General features: G+C 36.7%; 1 protein-coding gene across 1 annotated transcript in view; it reads right to left on the bottom strand.

Moving 5' to 3' along the window:
• The window catches only part of LOC115981871 (MAP3K epsilon protein kinase 1-like), a 60222-nt gene that overhangs the window by 7553 nt on the left and 28977 nt on the right, over positions 1–23692 (bottom strand). Inside the window, exons 11-18 of the mRNA XM_031104287.1 lie at positions 13986–14100; positions 13434–13829; positions 11979–12317; positions 11831–11875; positions 1248–1442; positions 1027–1110; positions 474–565; positions 234–317 (exon numbers count right to left, since the gene is read on the bottom strand). Coding sequence (XP_030960147.1) covers positions 234–317; positions 474–565; positions 1027–1110; positions 1248–1442; positions 11831–11875; positions 11979–12317; positions 13434–13829; positions 13986–14100 — 1350 coding nt within the window. The remainder of the gene's footprint in view (positions 1–233; positions 318–473; positions 566–1026; positions 1111–1247; positions 1443–11830; positions 11876–11978; positions 12318–13433; positions 13830–13985; positions 14101–23692) is intronic.

Here is a 23692-nt window from a genome sequence, read left to right as displayed (position 1 = left end):
AAAAGGGGTGTTGCATGAATAGTTTTTTTGTTTGAGAAGTAAAAAAACAGAGAACCGAAAGTGACACATGATATAATCTAACGAGGGGTTATACTGTTGGTATTAATTGGGCCTGCTCTTTCCATTTCCATAGAATCTCTCTCTTTTAAACCAAAATTAACCACTAAAATTAACTTCAATACCTAAAATTCCAAAACATATATTGTTCTGTTATAACAAAAACAAACACAAACCTGTACTTTGCATAATCAGCCTCCAGAAATCCAACCAAAACTGGAATTCCACGGCAAGCTATGAACATTTGCAATGTCAAGGAGCTGCACAGAAAGAAGACTCCACGGTGAATCCTAAACTACTTTAAGAGAGAGAGAGAGAGAGAGAGAGAGAGAGAGAGAGAGAGAGGATACAAGTTGATAAAAAAAAAAATTTAAAAAAATTTAAAAAAAAAAAAACCCACAAGGAGACAGATGTACCTTGACTGACAAAGCTGCTGCAAGAAATTAGCTGCTTCCATTCGAACTTCCCGGGGACGATCATGTACCGCAAAGCTCATTACTAAAGGGATCTATAAAGTAATAAATCAATAACACAGTGGCATCTACAGTAACCAATGTTCTAGTCCATAGACTCAAAAAATCAGGACATTTAGACCCACCACAACAATATACTTAATACTTACCACAAACCCCCCAGCCCAAAAAAAAGAAAACAAAAAAAAAGGTAAAAAGAGTACTCTACTACTACCAACTGAAAAAGAGGCTTTAGCCTCACCCAATAGTCATATCTTCCTCAATTGGAAGATAATATAAAAAGATTTAATCTGCCTTAAAATCCAAAAGAGGATACTGCCCCATTCCTAAGGAAGAATAAAATGTTGCAAGTTAGACAAAGAAGTGACGAATATTTGATGGAACTAACAATAATTTAAAGCAACCTCTTTTTTGGATCCATCCAAAGAAATTTTTCAAAAATATTAATAATTGTCCAACAAGAGAACATAAAAACCTGAATAAATGTAGTACTTACCAATCCAACAAGACAGGCATTTTCTTGGAAATCAGTATTATCTTTAATTATCTGATTTATAATTTGGAGCACAGCACATATGACCTGTAATCATTTGATGCATTCATAACCACAAATTTAACAATTATCTAAGTTGACAATTCTGTAAAAAAGAGGGGGGGTGGCAAGGGGGGGGGGGGGGGGGATCAAAATAATAACCAGGTAGCAAGTAACTAACATACACGAGTTTTAGAAACTTCTGTTTTCGAAATGTCAAGCAGTTCCATTAGAGGGAGCAGACCATGCTGGGTCACAAAAACAATTTTCTGCTCAGGGCGTTGGTGAAAGATGGCAATAAGTTTCTGACAAGCAGACACTATCACATCTTCTGATACGTCAGGTCTCAATGATGCAACTAATCTGCTAAACTCAACAGCCTAGCAAAGGAGGAATATGTTAAACTTTATTTGTTATCCATATTCAAGTGCATTATAGCTGTAAATAAAAAATAAAAAAATGCATTCCATTTCAATATGCATGCGGGGCAGGACTACTCAATCTGTATGGCATATTTGAGTTAGTGTAATGGACAATGGAACATTTATACAATAGGAGATAGATTATATCAATCATAAGAAAATGCTAAGTTTATTATTATTATTATTTTAGGAAAGTTAGAAACTCGATCAGTATGAGGAAATTTTAATCTCACTAGAGAATTATAACTTCAACAGTAGGCAATGAAAGAATAGGGATGAGGTAATAGCAACAATTTGAAGGTTCAGAATGCAAAATAGATAATCACTTTCAGAAACTTAGTCCTAGTCCGACCACCAAAAGCAAAGGGAAATTCAAGATGCCACCCATAGAATTAGACGGAGTGTATGAAGTGTTTGGAGAATACATAACTGTAGAATATACTTAATTTCAGAAAAAACTTATATGACTACCATAAGGCCAACTATGCTTTAATGGTAAAGTATCATTGAAAAGCACTTCCACAAAATGAATTTAATTAAGACAAGGATTTTTTTTTTTAACAAAAAAAGCTAATTACGACCAAGATGTCAATATAATTGGATAAGATTCAAATATGTCTGTTTGATGTTGGAGGGCATCAATTGAGGTCACCTGCATACATGACATTTCATAAAATTATTACTCGTTAAAAAAGAGAATGAAAGTCGTACGAGATGGCATGAACATGCCGATAGAAGGCCTGTACATCAGTCAATGTAGAAATTATTTATTTGAAAAAAGTAAAAAGATTATATTAAAACAGTGTGTGGTCCTAGTACAAAGGATATATACAAGGTAAGTGAAGGGTTTATGATGCAGGAAGCGAAAGAGGAAAGATTTATTTTAATTTAGTCTTCTTTGATTTTGAAGTCAAGTGTTTTTTTTTTTTTTTTTAAGGTATTGCTAGTTAATTAGGTTTATGAGTATTGTTATTGAATTTCCGAGAGTCTAGGTTATTTTTGTAATTTTTATTTTATTAATAACAAGATTTATTGATATAAAAAAAAGGGACGCCCTAGTACACAGGAAGTGTATAGGCGTCAAGAAAATCAAGTACAAAAATGACATAAATCAAAAAATTCAAGAAAATAAGAGAATGATTGGTTTCAAAAACCAAAAAGCCAATCCACTAAGATTCTAAAGAAAAATAACTTGAGGTCTGATATGGATCTCTCATTATCTTCAAAACACTTACTATTTCTTTTCCTCCAAAGACACCACAGTAAACAATGGGGAAAAATTATCCATATATGATCGTCATTGATTGTTTAAATGACGACCAAACCAACCTTGCCAACAAGTTAGGAGCCCCACAACTGGATTTGGCATAACCCAACTTACTCCAAATATACCCAAAACCATAAACCACAAATCCATAGCAATTGGACAATGAAGGAAAACATGGTCAACCGATTCACCATTACACTTAAACATATAACACCAATCCAATATCCAAACCTTAGTTTTTCTTATATTGTCAATCGTCAAACATTTCCTCAAAGCAACAGTCCAGACAAAGAAAGCCACTCGAGAGGGGGTCCTCTGCTTCCATATGCTTTTCCAAGGGAAACATAAATCATTAGAGCCCACTAGAAGACAATAATAAGTGCTAACCATGAACCCCTTAGTTCTATCTGGTTTCTAGCTCATTTTATCCTCCCCAATCCCCCTTTCAAAAGTTCCATATATGGTATCCATGAAGCTCAATAGAGCCTCATATTCTAGATAATGGACAGCACTAAAGAAACTTACATCCTAATGGAGGACTCCATTAGTAAACTTCATAAGCTCAACCACACTTGCCTCATTATCTCGACAAATTCTAAATAATTCAAGATAGCTTATAGCAAGAAGTCTCCCCACACCATCGGTCTCGACAAAACTTCAACCTCGACCCATCAACTATTTCATACAAAATATACGAGATAAAGAAGGCCATCCCCGACTAACATTTTTCCACAAACACCATAGGGACAAGCAATTGAACCGGTACACCAGCCACCCCATGCACATCCATATTTCACCTCTATCACTTGCCTCCAAAGAGCATCCTTTTCAAGCCTAAATCTCCACAACCACTGCCCAAGAAAAGCTTCATTAAAAAGTTACATATTCCTTATCCCAAACCACCAGAAGAAAGAGGAGTACAAACAGTGGCCCATTTAACTAGGTGAAACTTGGGTTCATCCCCTAGAGCACCCCATAAGAAATTCCACTGAAGTTTTGCAATATGGTTAACCACAGAAGCAGGGATAGGAAATAAAAAGAGGAAATTAGTAGGCAAATTTGATAGAGTAATTTTAATTAAAGTGACTCTACCTCCCTTGGATAAGTACAAACACTTTCATCCCACTAATCTACTTTGCACCTTCTCCAAAATCGGGTTCCATATTGTCTTATCCTTAAATTTTGTACCCAAAGGAAGACCCAAATATTTCATTAGGAGAGTACCATGCTTACAGCCAAGGACATTCAACAATATCTGAATATTATGAACCTTGCCGAGGACATTCAACAATATCTTAATGTTATGCACCAATCCCACATGTACCAATTCTGACTTACTAGGAAAACCACTTTATCCAACATTCTTCCAAGAGCTTCCATGACCAAAACAAATAACAAAGGAGACAAAGGATCGCCTTGTCTCAAACCTTAGGAGCTCTTGAAAAAAACATAGGGAGAACCATTATTAAGAATAGAACTTACAATAGATAGACAAAAGAAAATCCACCTTCTCCACTTATTAGGAAAACCACTACGCTCTAACGAATTCATAAGAAAGCCCCAATTCACATGATCAAAAGCCTTCTCAACATCTAGTTTACAAAGTAATCCTGGCAGACCAAATTTCAATCTATTGTCAAGGTATTCATTAACAATAAGGACAGGGTCAAGAATCTACTTGTCTAGAACAAAAGCATTCTGTGAAGCTAAAATTGTATCTCCCATGATTGTGTGTAGTCGAGTAACTAAAGCTTTCATAATAATTTTATGCACCCCCCAACAAGACTAATAGGGAGAAAGTCCCTGACTTCTACTATAGTAGTTTTTTTTGGAATGCGAGTAATGAAGGTTGCATTCAAGCTTTTTACAAACTGACCTTAAGCAGAAAAAATGGTGAGACACAGCTATAAGATTTGGCTTGAGAATCTCCCAAAAATGCCATGGGAAAACCATCTGGCCCAGGCAATTTGTCACCATTGAAATCCTTAATGACTTCAAATATCTCTGTCTCCTCAAAAGGTCTCTCAACCAATTCGCATTATCTCTGGATATCGTTGGAAATTCCAACACATCTGGAAAATGTTTCAACTTGCTGCTCATAATATAAATCCATGAAAAATTGAGTAATACAATCCACAATCAAATTTTTATTGGAAGACAAACTCCCATTAACTAGAAGATTCTTGATACCATTATTTCTTCTATTAGAATTGGCCATCTTGTGAAAAAAATCTTGTATTGGAATCCCCCTCCCTCAACTGTAGCACCCTAAACTTTTGTCTCCAACTAATCTCTTCTAATAAAGTGAACTCAATTTCTTTACAGAAATTTACTCCCTCTGTCTCAGTTTGTTTGTCCTCTATTTTATTTTGGTATGTCCCAAAATATTGTCATGTTTCTAAAAATAAAATTCATTAATTTACTAATGTTCTTATTATACCTCTGCTTTATTTTCAAAACTATTTGAAAAGAAAACAAAAAAATATTTAAAAAATCAATCTAATTGGAGCATCTTTTTAGTTGCTTCATTAAAAATAACTCTTAAAAAAAATTGATAAGTTTATTTAAGGGTAATTTTGTAAACTTATACATATTTATAAGGCAGACAAGACAATAAATAATGTTCCCTTAAAAAGTTTGACTTTTTAAACAGGACAAACAAATTAGGACAGAGGGAGTACCTGTTATAATTTTTCCCAAGCTATTAGAGGGTGGGTCTCTCCTCTAACATCTAAAGCATTCAAATTAATCCATAACTACTTCTTAATAGTGACATTGTCAAACTCTGTTTCATTCCACTATTTTAGATCCAATTTTAGATCTAATTTCAAAGCTGCCAACTTCTTAGCCAATATATAGCTAGGAGTCCCTTGAAACAGATAAGATGCCCTTATCCCACCAGCCCTTCACTTTGTATACAAACCTCTCTGCCTTCAACTGCATATTCTCAAAAATAAAAGGAATTCACCCTCTCCGTTGGCTCTCGCCTCCAACAAAATTGGAAAGTGATCCGATAAAACTCTAGACAACCTTTTTTGGGAGAAAAGAGTGAAATTATATGCCAAAAGTGGAGAGAAAAGAAACCAATCAATTCTAGATGCTGAGGAGGAATTAGACCATGTGTAAAGGCCCCCTTCCATAGGGATATCCATCAGCCCATGAAGAGAGATGAAATTAGAGAAGCCATACATAACCTAAGAAAAACTTGCAACCCCTAATCTCTCTTATGGAAAATGATTTACATTAAAGTCACCTCCCAGACACCATGACACATCCCACCGATTGATAAGTCCTGCCAATTCTGCCCACATTTTTTGACGCTTCTTGCTCAAATTTGGACCGTAGACACCTGTGAAAGCCCACTCAAATTGATCACCAACATTTTTAAACATGCAAGAGACCAAATAATGCACCACTACTTCCTCCAACTTTTCCACAACCCCTCAATCCCAAATAAGAAAAATACTGCCAGAAGCACCTTCAAAACCCAAATACATCCAATCTATATAAGGACAACTCCAGATACTTCGAACAATTCCTCTGGTAATCCACTCAAGTTTAGTCTCTTGCAAACAAACAATATCAGCCATCCAAGTACACAGTAAGTTACGTATCAAAAGCCACTTTTCCAACTCATTTAACCCTCTAACATTCCAAGATAGCAACTTCAAATTTATTGAGAAACAAGCAGAGCCTTATCTCTACTATTACCACTACACCTTGCTAATGCTGAACCATAAATGATAGAGTTGAATAGACCCCCCAGCTCGCTTATTCCTTTTACTCCCAAACTCTTCATTTTCTATTGATTCTTTTCCTCAACAACCCTTTGGTATAGCTTAGCTTCAACAGTTTGTCATCTATGGGTTGTTGTAGATGTTGCATTACTCAAAAAATTAATTTGTACCATGTCTATTGATACCCAAATTTCAACAAATTGGTTGCATATGGCAAGATAGTTCTTCAATTTGTCTTACCGTTTGACCCCCCACTTTACCATCAAACCCACATTCCATCCTTATAGAGACATCTAAAACCAAGCCATCTCTAATTCCATTAGAATCTATACCATTTATAATTGACGAAATTTTGGCCCAAATCTGAGCATTCGCCTTCCCAGAATTCCCCTCGCTTGAATCATGAAATTGACTGCCTAAGAATGAAAATTTGGAATTAATTGCTTTCCCTTATTACCTCAACCACCTTTGCTCTGCCCACCCCCCAACCCCCTCCGCCACTGCCAACATCAGTGTATTGGAATAACTCTGTCAGCACCTCTCCGCTGGTAACGAGACAGTCTATTTGAGCCTAGATAAATTCTGGGATGGTGGCTAGGCAGCAAGTGAATCTAGAGCAATGGCCTTCCGCAGATTAAATCCAAAGCCTGTCCAACCACTATCTAGTTTGAGAAAAGTTTAAATGCAACCTTTATCTCCTTGATTCCCAAAAAGTCAAATGCAATAGAGGTGAAAGATTTTCGGCCTATTAGTCTGATAGGGGGGGTTTACAAAACTATTGCTAAAGTATTGGCTAATAGGTTGAAAGAGGTGACTGGGAATGTTATTTCGGAGTCTCAAAATGCCTTCGTTAAGAATAGGCAAATTCTAGACTCATGTCTCATTGCAAATGAGTGTTTGGACAATAGGTTGAGATCAGGAATTCCAGGGGTGTTATGCAAGTTGGATGTGGAGAAGGCTCATGATCATGTGAACTGGGGTTTCCTAATGTATATGCTTGAGCAATTTGGGTTCCCAGAAAAATGGAGAATATGGATTTTTTACCGTATATCCATGGTCAAATTCTTAGTTTTGATTAATGGAGCTTCATGTGGTTTCTTTGAGAATTGTAGAGGCTTACAACAAGGTGATCCTTTGACTTCATTATTATTTGTTGTTATGGAGGCAGTTAGCAAAATGATGGATAAGGCGGTGACGGAAGGTCGATTGTCCGGATTTAGTGTGGGTACCTCCACAAGTGATCGCTTACAGGTAACTCATCTTCTTTTTGCAGATGATACGTTGGTTATGTGCAATGCTGATATCAACTAGATGTTTTTACACCTGATTTTGTCATGGTTTGAGATTGTATCGAGATTGAAAATTCATTTGGATAAGTCCGAACTAGTTCCTGTGGGAGTGGTTCCAAATTTTGAGATGCTAGTAGATGCGTTGGGTTGTAAGCAGGGCTCACTTCCTATGAAATATTTAGGCCTTCCATTGGGTGCAAAATGGAAAGATAGAGAAGTTTGGAATCCCATCATTAAGATGGTGGAAAGGAGGTTAGCAGGATGGAAAAGATTGTATCTATCCAAAGGGGGGAGACTTACTCTCATAAAAAGTACTTTATCCAATTTACCTACTTATCTCCTCTCCCTTTTTCCAATTCCAGAAGATATAGCATACCATATAGAACAACTTCAACGAAATTTTCTTTGGGGTGGTCTGGGAGATGATTCTAAACATCACTTGGTGAATTGGTCCAAGCTATGCTCGCCTATCCAGTCCGGGGGTCTAGCAATTCGAAATTTGAGATACTTTAATGAAGCACTATTGGGAAAATGGTTGAGGAGATTTGGGTATGAGAGAGACGCATTATGGAGAAGGGCTATAAGGGCTAAACATGGAGTTGAGGAGGGAGATTGGTGCTCTAATTCTGTTCCAGGCGCCTATGGGGTGAGTTTATGGAAAACTATTAGTAGTGGCTGATCTACTTTTTCTTGCTACATTCAGTTTCAGATTGAAGATGGGACTAGAGTGAAATTTTGGCATGATGTCTGGCATGGGGATAATCCTTACGTGTTATCTAGATTTATTCAGAATCAGTAATGATAAGGAGGCTTATGTGGCTAATCTCATGCAATTTCCTAACGGGGTTCTTTTTAGGGACTTAGAATTCCTACGAGAAATTCATGATAGGGAATCAGATTCTTTGTTTGTTTTTTGGAATGTTATATATGGAGTCTCATTGAGAGGTATTGGTAAGGATAAGATGTGTTGGACACCTGCTAAGAGTAAGGGCTTTGAGATAAGCAGTTACTATCAGGCTTTTTTGGGTGTATGTACTCAATCCTTCCCTTGGATAAGTATTTGGAAGCAAAAGGTTCCATCCAGAATTGAGTTTTTTGTTTGGACTGCAACTTTAGGAACTATCTTGACTATTGATAATTTATTTAAGGTGTTAATTCTAGATTGGTGTTATCTGTGCAAAAGTAATGGAGAATCGGTAGATAATCTTTTACTACATTATCCTATTGTTTATGAGTTGTGGTCTATGGTGTTCACCGTATTTGGTATCCACTAGGCGATGCCAAAGACTGTATTGAGCTCCTTGCTTGTTGGCAAGGAATTTTGGTCATCATCGTAATGGTATTATTTGGATGGCTGTCCCTCATTGTTTGATGTGGTGCATTTGGCAGGAGAGAAACAACCGGTGTTTTGAAGATTCTAAAAGGACTAGCTGATTTAAAACTTTTCTTCTTTAAAACTCTATTGGACTGGATGTCTCTCATAGGAAGTCATTCTATTTTTTCAGTCTATGATTTGATGGATGCTTGTAATTTATATATTTGATTATTTTGGTCCCCTGCTGTATACTTCTTGTATACTGGGGTGACTCATTAAGTATTTGAATAAAATTTCCTTTACTTATCAAAAATTTTCCATCCAGCACCACAATGAAGCCTTTTCGACAACCATGCAAAAGCTCTGAGATCATTAGAAAAGAACCATGAGCACTAGAACCCAATGCAGAATGAAAACTTTTTCTCCATCCCTAAAGGTTCGCACAAATTGCCCAGGAGATACATTGGACATGAGGTCCTCAACAATGGATAGCAAATGCTTTGCACTCTCTTTGGCCATGAAAACTGAATGTAAAGAGTCCGTACTTCTCTCATAAATACGTAACATGTAAAAAGTACCTCCGTCTTCCAACAAAAATTCAAAATTTTTTGACTCAACAAAGAAGAAAATGGCACCTCCCATTACAACAGAAAAGAAACTAGAAAAGACAAAATTTGATGACTAATCCAAGGTAGCCAGGCCTTCATTTGGGAGATGGAGACAAAAACAAAAGTCTGACTAAAGCTTGATTTCAAATAATTGGGTTATTTTTTAATTATTGGGATTTCCCTAGGCATTTAGAATTAGATTTCCCAGGTCAGTTCTTATATAAAAAATAAAAAATACAAAATAAAAAGGTTTCCCAAGTCCATTAGAAATTAGGTTTCCTAGGTCAATTAGAAAAGGGTTTCCCAAGTCAATTAGAATGAGGGTTTAGTAGCTAGGTTGCACCGACACGCCATTTCTGGCAAAGTACCGGCGTCCGACACGTGTCAGACACCGATACTAGTAAGACTCACCGAACTCCGGTGTCTGAGTGGTGTCCATTTTTTTTTTTTTTTTTTTCGCTTCTCCGACATGGTGCCAACACGGCTCCGACACATTGACGTTGCCACCACCATTTCGCCTTTATGATGCCAGTTAGCTTAGGTTTTGGCAAGCTCCTCCTCTCTCCTTCTTCTTCTTCTTCTGCTGCTTCTTTTTCGTTTTCTTTTTCTTTGCTCTCTCACCCAGATGCCTTCTGCCTTCTAGTCTAGTTCATTTTAACTTTTCTAATCTTTTTATATTTCCTCTTTGTTTTGTGTCTTCTGCCAACCCCACGTGAAGGTCAATTTCAAATTTTAACTATTGAGTACCATATGTCAGTGCCATGATGTCATTGATATGCCATTGGTCCAAAAGAAAATAATTTATATTATTATTTTGACTATTATTTTTAGTATTAGTATTAGTATTTGAATTCTCAGAGAAAAAAAAAATATATATATATATATATAATAAATTAGCGATAATTTCAAAACAGTATACCGGTATTAACCGGTACCGAAATATTTCATTTTTTTAGCTAAACCGAAACAATCTTCAGTACGGTATTGACTCCCTTGGAGAAATCATTACCGTGAAACCCACAGCCCAACCCTCCCTCTGCCCACTGCCCTCTGTTTTCCTTTTATGTTTTTAGTTCTATGGTCATCTTGAAATTTTAAAGCTTGTTTTCCTCTTATGTTTTTAGTTTGATGTTGAATGTAGCCTATTTAAACTATTGGTTTGTACTCTAAACATTTTATGTATATTATTGTATTACTTTGGGTGTTAGTTTACTTATTTGTAGTTCTTACATAATTTAAATTCTAGACATTAACGTATTTTATCTCTAAAAATATGCCTAAATATAAAATTTAATTAATTATTTAATTGCCGTACCCACGCCATGTCATACCCTTATTTTTCAAAAATTACCATACCCCCATATCCGTACCCGTGTCTGTGTCGGTGCAACTTAGTTTAGTAGTCTATATGAGCACAATAATGTCCTCTATAAAGACGAATTAGTTTGACGATGAATAAAAATTTCTCTAGAAATACTCCCAATGGTCTGTTTACAGGTTCTCTCTTCAATTTTTAGGTTGCATCTTTTTGGGGTAGTCCTGCATTAGTTTACAATTTAAACCAAAAAAAAAATGGTTGAACAGAATAAAAATGACATAGGTAAAAATAGAATTAGTAATATTGATCATAAAGTTAAAGCAGGGAATATAACTTAAACTGATTTGCAAAAAGAGATCCACCGTCCCAATTAGTTTGGAATGAGAATTCATGTAGCCAAACTTCAAATCAGATGCTATGAAGATATAGTAGTGTTGAGTAGAATTGAACAGCTAACAAGGGACACATATAAGTATATAACCCTAACTGTTATGCGCAACAAAGCAGTATCAAAATGGATTTAAGAATGTTACTTTAAGCACATTAAAACTGAACAAGAATTAGTCAATAATACAGCCTTAGCAAATTAAAAATCATCACTTTTCATGAAATTTGATTACTCCAACTCTGAAGAGAATCCAACAATAAACTAATTTGCAACAGAATCAGGGAGAAAACATGGAGAATGCAAATCAATATTAACTTTAAACTACTTTATATCATAGTAATCAAGTTTAGCACAGAAACAATATCAATAACCAAGAAATTACATAGGCGAATTATGACCTATTGTTCAAAAAATTCCATAGTACCTGGAGGGGAAAAAGATTTTCTCCAGGCAACCTGTCATCAAACACCTGTTAAACAAAAATACACAAAAAAAAAAACAGAAAGCATTAGGATTAATAAATGAGGACAAGGGGCATGTATGGAAACTTATACCACATGGACTTAACATACCAAACTTTCAATACCCATAACATTATCCTCAACAACACCCATTATTAGGCGTAATAGATCACCGCCACCATTTGCCTGCTCCATTTCATTCTCCATTTGTTTTTGAGCAATTGTAGCCCTCAACTTTGTAGCCAGGTCATTTTTCCCGGCATCAGCTACAGATGCATTGGCTTCGTTCAAGTATGATGTTGATGTTGATGCTGATGTTGATGCTTCAGCAGCCCGATCCTCCAGATGTTTATCCAATGGATGAAATAGATCATCCAAGGATGCATCTCCAGGAGTGTCACTAAATCTACTTAGCTCATTCTCCCCAGAAGTGACTGACATCTTTGCAGCCTTCAAAAGTGGCAGTTATATTACCATGAGATTCAATTTACGTATTCATTGACTTTATTATACATTCATATCAGTGGTGACAAGGTAGGACAATAGCAGGTGATGATAATTCCAAGCTCGTTATGAAACTTGATCCTAAGTCTGGGGTACAACCATAACTAGACTTCACCTAAATGCAAGGAAAAAAATGTGAAAAGCAACATTCAACTCAAAAAGCCCAGGGTATTAAAAAGATTATAATCTATAATCTATAATATATAATATATTTAAAAATGAAGCAATTTGACTTTTAGTTGACCTCATAATATTGTGCCACATAAGCTCTTGAGGCCTCACGATTTTACACATCATTATTTCAATTTTTTTTTAATTGAGTTTAAATTATATTTTATATTTAAATCCAACATTAGAATCTAGCACTTCATATTTTATTTAAATATTATAATATATAGTTCCATATATAAACACAATCATAATAAATGTCTAATGCTAGAATATATAGTTCCATATACATATACAATTATAATAAATGTCTATTACTAACTACAATAATTATCATATTTCATAGTTAGAAAAAAAATAAAATAAATAAATAAATAAAATCATATTATGTTAAAGTTTCCCATGAATTGCACTGGTTACCAACTAGTATAACATGAAACTCAAAGATGATAAAATCAGGGGAAAATTTTTGACAAGCTCTGCAACCATAGCAGATATAACAATCAGAAAATTAGAGGAAAAAGTTTCTTAATTAAATAAGACATGAGAGGATGGTCAAAAAAATCAACCACAGAAAACAGCAGAAACACCATAAAAAATCATCCAGAAAATCATTGCCAGGCATTTTCACTTTTGGTCCATTAGACAGTACACACAATCACTGAGTAAAATAAGATAAGAACATAAAAGTAAAGCAATGAAGTATGAGGACACCTAAACAAAATGAGCCAAATGAATTCAAAAGAAGTGAATCAAATGCAAGCCTTTTGCAGGTTTGGAACGGTAGTTGGTGCATCTTATAACAATAACCACTCGTTCATGTGTAATAAAATAATCAATAAAATGCTGAGTAACTAATCAAAATGAATACAGCAGTAAATAGTAAAACCTTACCCTTTGAAAATTATTTACTTGACTTCTTTGTCCAAAGCCCAACGATCTATTCCCAACATGGGTAGAACTTCCTTTTCCTCCATGTTTTTCAGTTACAACCTTCTTTCTTGATTCAGGGGATCCTATATCACCATTCATCAGCACTTCCCCATGGGCACTAGTATGTGGTAGCTCATGAAGCTCGGTAGGCTCAGAGGTAGCCACCTCCCTGTTAGAAGATTGTTGGCCGGAAGCAGCTTGGAGGGATGACTTTTCATGGATGGCAAAGGTGGGAACTTGATCTGAATCTTCTAGATGAGCTGCCCTTTCCTCAATATTATTAGTATCTGAAGCATGATCTTGATCAGACTTGCTCATATCAGAAACCTCAGTTGATAACTCGCCTTTCCTAGAATCCTGGAATTCAAAATTTTAAAGTCACTAACATAGTAGAAATAGAATTCAATTGCTTCAAGCAAATATTATGAGCAACTAAATTCAATAAAATTCTAATCTTTAACAAAAGCCTATAATTTTCCCAGAAGAAAAGGACCAAAAAAAAGTTTTTTTTACAGCTTTAGTGTTGGGATCAGCTACTTCCACTTTATCAACAGAAGGACTTTCACCAGATCTCTGATTATCTCCATTAGAGATCTCTGCATCCATTGAAACATCTTCCTGTATATTTCTGTACCCAAAAAAAAAAAAAAAAAAAATGTAATCAACACAACCATCACCTATGCTATCTTCTCTTCATTCTATCAGAAAATGCAAAAACCTATTACAATTAAAATCAGATGTAAAACAGGAGTTGTTTGGATATGTTCGATAATAACCCTAACACAATATATTATTTATATATATATATATATGGGTACAGTACAAAACCTATGGTTCTGCCCCTAACATAACACTGCCCCCTCAAGCTAGAGTATATATCATGCAATCCCAGCTTGTTACGTAATAAATCTAAACGAGACTTACATAAATCTTTGGTAAAAATATCAGCAATTTGAACTCTTGTAGACACGTATGGAGTAACAATTACACCTTCTACTTTCTGCGGAGTAATGTAGCAATCTACTTCTATGTGCTTAGTAACTTAGTTCACTCATGGAACATTGGATTGGAAGCAATGTGAATTGCTACTTGATTATCACAATTCATAGTCGTAGGCACCTTCACAACGAAATTTAATTCCTCTAGTAAATGCTTAATCCACATAAGCTCACATGATGTATGTGCCATGGCTCTATACTCCGCCTCTATACTAGATTTGGCTACAATAGTTTGTTTCTTGCTTTTCCAAGTGATCAAGTTTCCTCCTTGAAAGGTGCAATATCCAGTAGTGGATTTTCTATCTGAAGGTGATCCTGCTCAATCTACATCTATAAAGGCTTCCACTTGTAGGTGATTGTTAGCTTTATACAAAAGACCATGACCTGGATGTGCTTTGAGATACCTCACCATCCGAATAACTGCCTCCCAATGTAAAAGGCAAGGAGCTTTCATGAACTAGCTCACAACACTAACTACAAATGATATATCTAGGCGATAATTTAACTTACTAACCAAACGACAACTTAACATTATGATCAATAGGGGTCACCATTGGTTTGATCCTATCCTAACAAGCCTGTTTCTTACAAAATATCCAAGACATATTTTTTGTGATAAAATGATGCCTTCTTTAGATCGTGCTACCTCAATACCCAAGAAATAACAAAGTTTGCCCAAATCCTTAGTTCAAAAGGAGTTTTGAAAGTATCTCTTCAAATCATCAATACCCTTTTTGTCATCACTAGTGATTATAATATCATCAACATACATGATCAACAAAATCTTTCTACTTGCAGAGGTATGAGAAAACATAGAGTGATTAGATTGGCAACGTCACACTCCAAAATTTAACATTGTTTCACTAAATTTGCCAAACCAAGCTTTGGGAGATTGCTTAAGACCATAGATAGCCTTATGCAGCTTGCACACACCTTTCCAAACTACACTTAAGCTACAAACCCAAGTGGTTGCTCCTTATACACCTCTTCCTTTAAATCCTCATTCAAGAAAGCATTTTTAATGTCTAATTGAAATAATGGCCAGCCCAAAGTGGCAACTAAGGATATCAAAATCCTAATAGATGAAATTTTAGCAATAAGTGAGAATGTCTTGGTATAGTCAACACCGTATGTCTAGCTATACCCTTTGGCAACCAAGTGAGCTTTCAAATGCTCAAAAAAACCATCACCAAGTACTTCATAGTACCCAACAACAACCAACAGTAGTTTTCCTTGGAGGATGAGTAACTAAAGAACAAGAAGCATTTTGAGACGGAACAAACATTTCTTCTTCCATAAAAGACTTCCAACTAGGTATGGACATAGCCTATTGGACAGTCTTAGGAACAACAACAAAATTCAAGGAAGAGGTAAAAGCATAGAGAGATGGAGATAAATGGCCATAAGAGACAAACTGAAAGATAGGATGAGTGGTACAAGTATGCTTACCTTTGCGCAGAGCAACTGGAAAAGAGTCAGGGTCAGGAGGTGGGATCACTAGGTGGGGAAGAAGTCTCAGTTGGAGGTTTCTACCAACAACGATACACATGGAGTGGTTTCTAAGGAGGAGATTCAGAAGGAGACACATGCAGTAAGCGATGAAGACAAGGAAGAGAACTACAACTACTAACCGAAGGAGAGAAATAGGATTGAGACTCATCAAAAGTAAACATCAGCACTTATGAAACGATGACAAAGAGTAAGTGAGTAATATCTATAGCCCTTCTAAGTGCAAGAATACCCAAGAAAAAACACATTTGATTGATCCAGGATGAAGTTTATAAATCCTTGAACACTACCAAAGGTTTTAGGAGGTAAATGAAACAAACGTGGGAGAGAGAACAAAGTAAGGGATCTGACCACCTAGAACAGTGGATGGCATGCAATTAATCAAGTGACAGGCAATTAACACAGCATCACTCCCGTATGATCTAGGAACACACATGAAATAATAGGGCACGAGTGACCTCTAACAAATGATGTATTTTACATTCAACAACTCCATTTTGTTGTGAAGAATAGAGGCATGAAGATTGGTGAATTATATATCATGATCGTCAAAAAATTGAGACAAAGATGTATGAAAATATTCACGAGCATCATCAAATTGAAAAAATATGAGACGAAGCATTGAATTGAGTCTTTATTTCCATAAATATATATATATATATATAAAATTTGAAAATTGAGTACAATTATTGCTTCCATTCATAAGATAAAGCTAGGTGACCCTAGAATAATCGTCAACAAAAGTGACAAAATATCTAAATCCCAACAATCAGGGAGTGCTTATTGGATAACAAATATCAGAGTGAACTAAATGAAAAATGACTACTAACATGACTCTCACACCGATAGACAAAAGGCACCACATGCTGCTTACCCAATTGCGATGCCTCACATTGTAAGGACACAATTGGACGACATGACAAAACTAACAACTTTAAATTCTTAAGAGATGGATGACCAAGGCAACAATGATGCTGAAGAGGTGAGATAGAAAAGTGAGAAGCCACCAAACTGGAACAACCACACTAATCCAGGTTATAGATTCCACCGGCCTTATGCCCTCCACCAAGAATCTTCCCCATCTTGAGATCCTAAAAGATACAGTGAGTTGATAAAAAAATGGCAACGCAATTCAAAATTTTAGCAAGCTTACTAATCGATGAAAGACTAAAAGGGAAGCCAGGAATATATAAAACAGACAAAAGAGAGATTAGGACTAAGATTGACAGTGCCCAAACCAAAGACTTTAGTGGCTAAGCCATCAGCCAAAGTAACATTGGAAAGATTACTAGAATGCTCAAGGTTAGAGAGTAAACCTGAGGTACCAGTCATATAGCACCTGAGTCAATGACCTAAGGTTACTGAGTAGCAAGACAAGCAATGGAAGTACCTTGTTAAGCCAAAGTAGTTGTAGAGACAAACCCAACATAATTAGAACGCATAAAAAAGAGGCGATTGTACTCTTCCTCAGGGACAGAAATTACTCTGGATGTTGATGAGATGAGGGTTTACCCCACAACTGCCAACAAAAATCTACCGTATGATTCTCACCATGACAATAAATGCACTTGCGTGGGCCACGTCCTCCACCACGACCCCCTTCCCCTTGCTCACGACCTCTACAGCCTTGACCCCATGGCCTCAGTCTCCACAACCACCTCTACTACTCCCCATAGAAGTGGCAAAAGCATATTTATCATCGAAAGGTAATGTAGCAATACTAGGGTAAGGTAATTGAGCAATACTAGAGTCAAATAATGTGGCATGTCTAAGTCTACCAAAAACTTCACTCAATGAAGAAATGTCCTCACTAGCCAAAATTTGTGATTTTACCAAATCCAAATTTCTAGGTAAGCCAGAGGAAGCGAGCAACATGCATGTAATCTCTCTATTTCTTCATAGGTTTAATATCAAAGGAAATTGGTTAGTAAATATTGAGTTCTTCACCTTTAAACTTGTTATAATAGTCTTCTAAAGAGAAATCATTAAGAGTAGTAGCATTGGGGCTGTAAAACCTCCAAAATGCTATTTTACATCCTCACATGCTCAAAACCTAGTTTAACCGGGTTGCTATTGCTAAAACATTTTAGTAACCGTGAACAGTGGCCTCTTATATATACAACCCACTATAGCTTAGGATGTAAAAAATTTTATAATATTTTATTCTCTTTTCCCAAATAAAGATAAAATATCTCCTTTCTCATCTCTCATCTGTCTCCATGTCTCATCAGTGGTGTGTTTGGGTTGCTTGGCAATAGTGGGTTGCTTGCCAGTTTGGGTGTAGGCTTGCCAGATGTTGCCCTGATTGGTTTGTTTCAAAGGAAGAGGTAGTAACAAAGAGTAAGAGAGGGGAAGAGAGAGAGACGATAAATAAATGGTGGTGGTGGAAGGTTGTTCTAGGTTTGGGTTTGTGTGATGGGTGGTTGAGAAAGAGAGAGACAGAGGAAGAGATAGAAGAAAGTTGGGAGAGGAGAGAGAGAGGTTAGTTTTATATTTATTTTATTAGGTAGTTTATATTATTTTATTGAGTTGTATGTAAAAATAATAACTGGGATGTTGGGTATATTGTTAAATGAGTTGGTAAAATAGATAAAGTAGTATTTGAAGATATAATATAGGTCTTTTTTTACATCCTCATATGTGAATGCTCTAAGAGTTTGGGAGAAATAAGTTTGATGAAGATGCTAGAGTACAATTCCATGGCTTGTTCCCACGCAAGTTTAACAATTGGTAAGAAAACCAAACTGCAAGTAATCTTAGACTTCATGCTATTCCATAAGCAACTCCTAATTTGTGCATTTTCCTCTCTCTAATCAGCATATTTAGAATCCATAGACACAAGGGGGTCACTAACCACATAATCAAACTTCTTTCTACCAAGAAGATATTCATTGTGCATAATTACTCCCATCAAGGCAAATGGATGTAATTGAAAGCATATCAAGACATAAAATAAAATGAGGCTAAACACCACCTTTCAAATCCATAACAATAAAAACTTGTATGAAAGAACCAATTAACGGATAACAATAAGCCAATGGACCCATGGAGAGCAACTAAAACCATGAATCAACAACCACAATTAAACAAACTCAACCACCAAATAAGTCTAACATCCCAGAGTCATCAACAATCAAACCAATACTCAACAACAACAGCAACCATTGAGAACACCGAGAACCAACAACAACAACAAACACAACTATTGATAGCAACCAACAAAGGAACAAAAACTAATAAAATCATTATTGGCCAAAGAAATACACCAGAGAAAAACCTAACAAACCAGATCAGAACCCTAAACTAAAGAATCCGGCAGCGGCGCAAGGTAGAAGCAATGGCTTGTGGCTAACATGTGTCACCGGAGGGAGGCGGTGACCTGAACTGTGACTGAATCGCCGGAGCTAAGGAGGAGAATCGAGGCTCGGTCTGGTTGTTGGAGCTTGTAATGGTGATCATTGTCAACAATGAAGGTGGCTGGCAGCAGAAAAGAGGTGGGTTGTGGTCGGTGGGGTTAACAGCAGACTAAGGACTCTAATACCATTTTTTTTGGATGAAAAAGTGTTTTAGGGTTTATTAGTTAATAACTAGGAAGCACAAGTGCGGATTCGGGTGCAGGTATGGTGTAGCGCGGCGTGACGACACAACAATTTTTGAAAAAGTAAGACACAAGTGCGGCAGAATACATTTATTAATTAATTATTAAATATATTTTTATTTTTATTTTCTATATATTGTTAAGTATTTTTTATATTATACTAAATAAATATTAATGTATTATTACTGTAATACTATAAATTAATATGTATAGTTTTTTTTAATAATAAAAAAATAAAAAAATAAAATAAATAAAAGAACTCAAATAGAGTGAAATTGTGAGCAAAAAAATATTTCTTTATGGTTTTTTTGTAAATACAACTACCATTTTGGGTAATTGTAAACAAAGAACCTTCCATGAAGGTTCCTTTAGCACTTTATGTCATTTCATAGCTCCTACACGTGCGAAAGACCATTTACTCTTATTCAAAGTTCAAACTTTCAGTCTCCTCTCTTTCCTCATTAGACTGTGATTCTTAGTAATCTCTTCTCCTCTTATTCTCTTCATGCAAGTTTAAAAATGTAGGCGACCAATTTGAGTGGGCTTTCTCAGGTGTATATGGGCCAAATTTGAACAATAGGCGTAGGTTGATGTGGGAGGAACTAACCGGGCTGATCAGTTGGTGGGATTTGCCTTGGTGCCTTGGAGGGGACTTTAATATTATCCGCTTCCCTTCTGAGCGTTTGGGGGCTGCTAGCTTCTCCAGGGCTATGTATGGATTTTCTGACTTTGTTTCTTTGCATGGATTGTTGGATATTCATATGGAAGGGGGCCTTTATACCTGGTCCAATACTTCCTCAGCTTCTAGGCTAGACCGATTCCTTTTCTCCCCTCTTTTGGCAGATCACTTCTCTCAGTTCACCCAAAAAAGGATGCCTAGAGTTCTTTCTGACCACTTTCCTATTTCGTTGGAGAGCGGGTGTCAGCGAAGAGGTAGAATTCCTTTCCGTTTTGAAAATATGTGGTTGAGGGTGGATAACTTTGTAGACAAAGTGAAGGAGTGGTGGGCTTCCTATTTGTTCCATGGAACCCCTAGTTTTATTCTTGCTAAGAAGTTGGCTGCATTGAAGTCGGACTTAAAAAAGTGGAATGAAACTGAGTTTGGCAATGTCACCTTTAAGAAACAGGCCCTTTGGAGTAAGTTGATTGATTTGGATGCTAAAGAGGAGATTCATAGTCTATCTGCTGAGGAGAAGTTAGCTCAAACTAATCTTCGTTCAGATATTGAAAAGTTGACTCTTATGGAAGAGACTAGTTGGAGACAAAAGTCTAGGGTATTGCATTTGAAAGAAGGGGATGCCAATACCAGATTCTTTCATAGAATGGCTAATTCCAACAGGAAAAATAATGGCATTGAAAGCCTTATGGTTAATGGTACTTTGTCATTGGATCAGGGTATAATTGCAGACTACATTTCTCATTTCTTCATGAATCTGTACTCTAAGCAGCAGGTTGAGCAGCCGTTTCTGGATTCGTTGGTTTTTCCAATGATATCTGGTGAGAATGCGGTTTGGTTAGAGACGCCTTTTGAAGAGGCATAAATCTTTGACGTTATTCAAAGTTTTCATGGTGATAAATCCCCTGGCCTTGATGGCTTCCCTATGGCTTTCTTCCAAGCTTGCTGGGGGATTGTTAAGCCTGATCTTATGGCTGTATTTCATCATTTTTTTGCCAATGGTCAGTTTGAGAAAAGTTTAAACACAACTTTTGTTACTCTCATTCCTAAAAAACATGCAGCTAATGAGATTAGAGATTTTCGGCCCATTAGCTTGGTTGGGGGGGTTTATAAAATTATTGCGAAAGTTTTGGCTAATCGTCTCCGCTTGGTGATGGGGGATATAATCTCAGCATCTCAGAATGCTTTTGTGAGGGACAGACAGATCCTTGACCCTGTTCTTATTGCTAATGAATGCCTTGACAGTAGATTGAAGTCTGGGGTGTTGGGGCTGATTTGTAAGCTAGATGTTGAGAAGGCTTTTGACCATGTAAACTGGAATTTTCTGCTGCAGATGTTAGAAAGAAGTGGATTCTCTGCCAAATGGAGACAATGGATTCTCTTTTGTCTTTCTACTATCCGCTTCTCCATCTTGATCAATGGCTCTGCTTGTGGTTTTTTTGGTAGCACCAGAGGCTTGAGGCAAGGTGATCCGTTGTCTCCTTTATTGTTTGTTATGGTGATGGAAGCTCTTGGTCGAATGTTGGACAAAGCAGTTCTTGAAGGTCGCATGTCGGGTTTCAGTGTGGGTAACTTGGAGGGAAGATCCATGGCGGTGTCTCATCTCTTTTTTGCAGATGACACGCTAATTTTCTGTAAGGCTGATTTAGATCAGATTTTGATCCTTCGCATGATTCTTATTTGGTTTGAGGCGGTGTCTAGCCTAAAGATCAACCTGGGAAAGTCAGAATTGGTTCCGGTTGGGGTAGTCAATAATTTTGACCCTTTCTTGGTTGTTCTTGGCTGCAAGTAGGGCTCTCTCCCAATGAAATATCTAGGTCTTCCTTTGGGTGCTAAATTCAAGGATAAGTCTATATGGAATCCTATTCTAGAGAAAATGGAGAGGAGATTGGCGGGTTGGAAACGTTTATACTTATCCAAGGGAGGTAGAGTCACCCTTATCAAAAGCACCCTATCTAATTTACCCACTTATTTTCTTTCTTTATTTCCTATTCCTGCTAGTGTGGCTAAACGAATTGAGAAGCTCCAGCGGAATTTCTTGTGGGGCAGTCTCGGAGATGATCCTAAAATTCATTTGGTTAAATGGGCTACTGTTTGTTCTCCTATTTCTTCGGGTAGCTTAGGGATAAGGAAGATAAGACTTTTCAATGAAGCTTCACTTGGGAAGTGGCTTTGGAGATTTGGGGTTGAGGAAGATGGCCTTTAGAGGCAAGTGATCAAGACAAAGTATGGATGTATGTGGGGGGGCTGGTTTTCTAGAGCTGTGATTGGCCCTTATGGTGTTGGTTTATGGAAAAATATCAGTCAGGGATGGCCTTCTTTCTCTCGCCATATTCTGTACGATATTGGTGATGGGTCTAGAGTGAAGTTTTGGCAAGACCGGTGGTGTGGAGAGACTTCTCTTGCTATTAGATATCCAGACTTGTTCAGATTTTGCAGGAATAAGGATGCCAGTGTGGCTGAGCTTATGATGTCCGCTAATGGTGTCCTCTTTTGGGATGTGAGATTCATTAGGAGTGTGCATGCTTGGGATCTAGAGGCTATGTCCGACTTCATGGCAATTATTTATGGTTCGCATATAAGGGGGCGAGGTGAGGATAAAATGTGTTGGATTCCTAACAAAGTTAAGGGTTTCTTGGTTAGTGATTATTATAGAATTTTAGCTGGCACCGCTTCCTTTGGGTTTCCTTGGAAAAGTATTTGGAAGCAAAAGATTCCCTCTAGAGTAGCTTTCTTTGTTTGGACTACTGGTTTAGGGAAATGCTTGACGATTGATAATTTACGTAAAAGGAAGGTGTGGATTCTAGATTGGTGCTACATGTGTAAGAGAAATGGTGAATCGGTTGACCATCTATTTCTTCATTGTCCTTTTGCTTTGGATCTATGGTCTATGGTTTTGGGCCTTTTTGGAGTTTCTTGGGTTATGCCGCACTCTATTCTGGGGTTGTTATGGTGTTGGCAAGGCAGCTTTGGTCGTCATCGAAATGGTTATATTTGGTCTATCATTCCTCATTGCTTATTGTGGTGTCTTTGGAGGGAGAGGAATAGTAGATGTTTTGAAGATACTGAGAAATCTATTCCTGACCTCAAGCTTCTCTTTTTTAGAACTTTAAAGGATTGGTTGTTTGCTTTGCAAGATAAATCTTTCCCCTCTTTTATTGATTTCCTAGACTCTTGCAATTTTTGTATTTGATTTCTTTTCCCTTGTACACTCCCTGTGCACTAGGGTGTCCCCTTTATATCAATATATCTTATTACTTATCAAAAAAAAAAAAAATTCACCTTCTCTATGCTAGAGCAATATAGCAATCAAAGAATGAGAAAGGCTGTTTGTGAGTTGTGACCCAGCAAAAGGAGAGATATGCATCGTCCCCAAGAGGCTGTTTGCTGTAAAAATAAAAAATAAAAAAATTAATTCATGGGGATGCGCATGCAGCCG

Source organism: Quercus lobata, chromosome 3, assembly GCF_001633185.2.
Source record: "Quercus lobata isolate SW786 chromosome 3, ValleyOak3.0 Primary Assembly, whole genome shotgun sequence".
NCBI classification, from domain to species: domain Eukaryota; kingdom Viridiplantae; phylum Streptophyta; class Magnoliopsida; order Fagales; family Fagaceae; genus Quercus; species Quercus lobata.
Note: the sequence above shows the minus strand (reverse complement) of the source record. Positions and strands in the feature narration are given on the sequence as shown.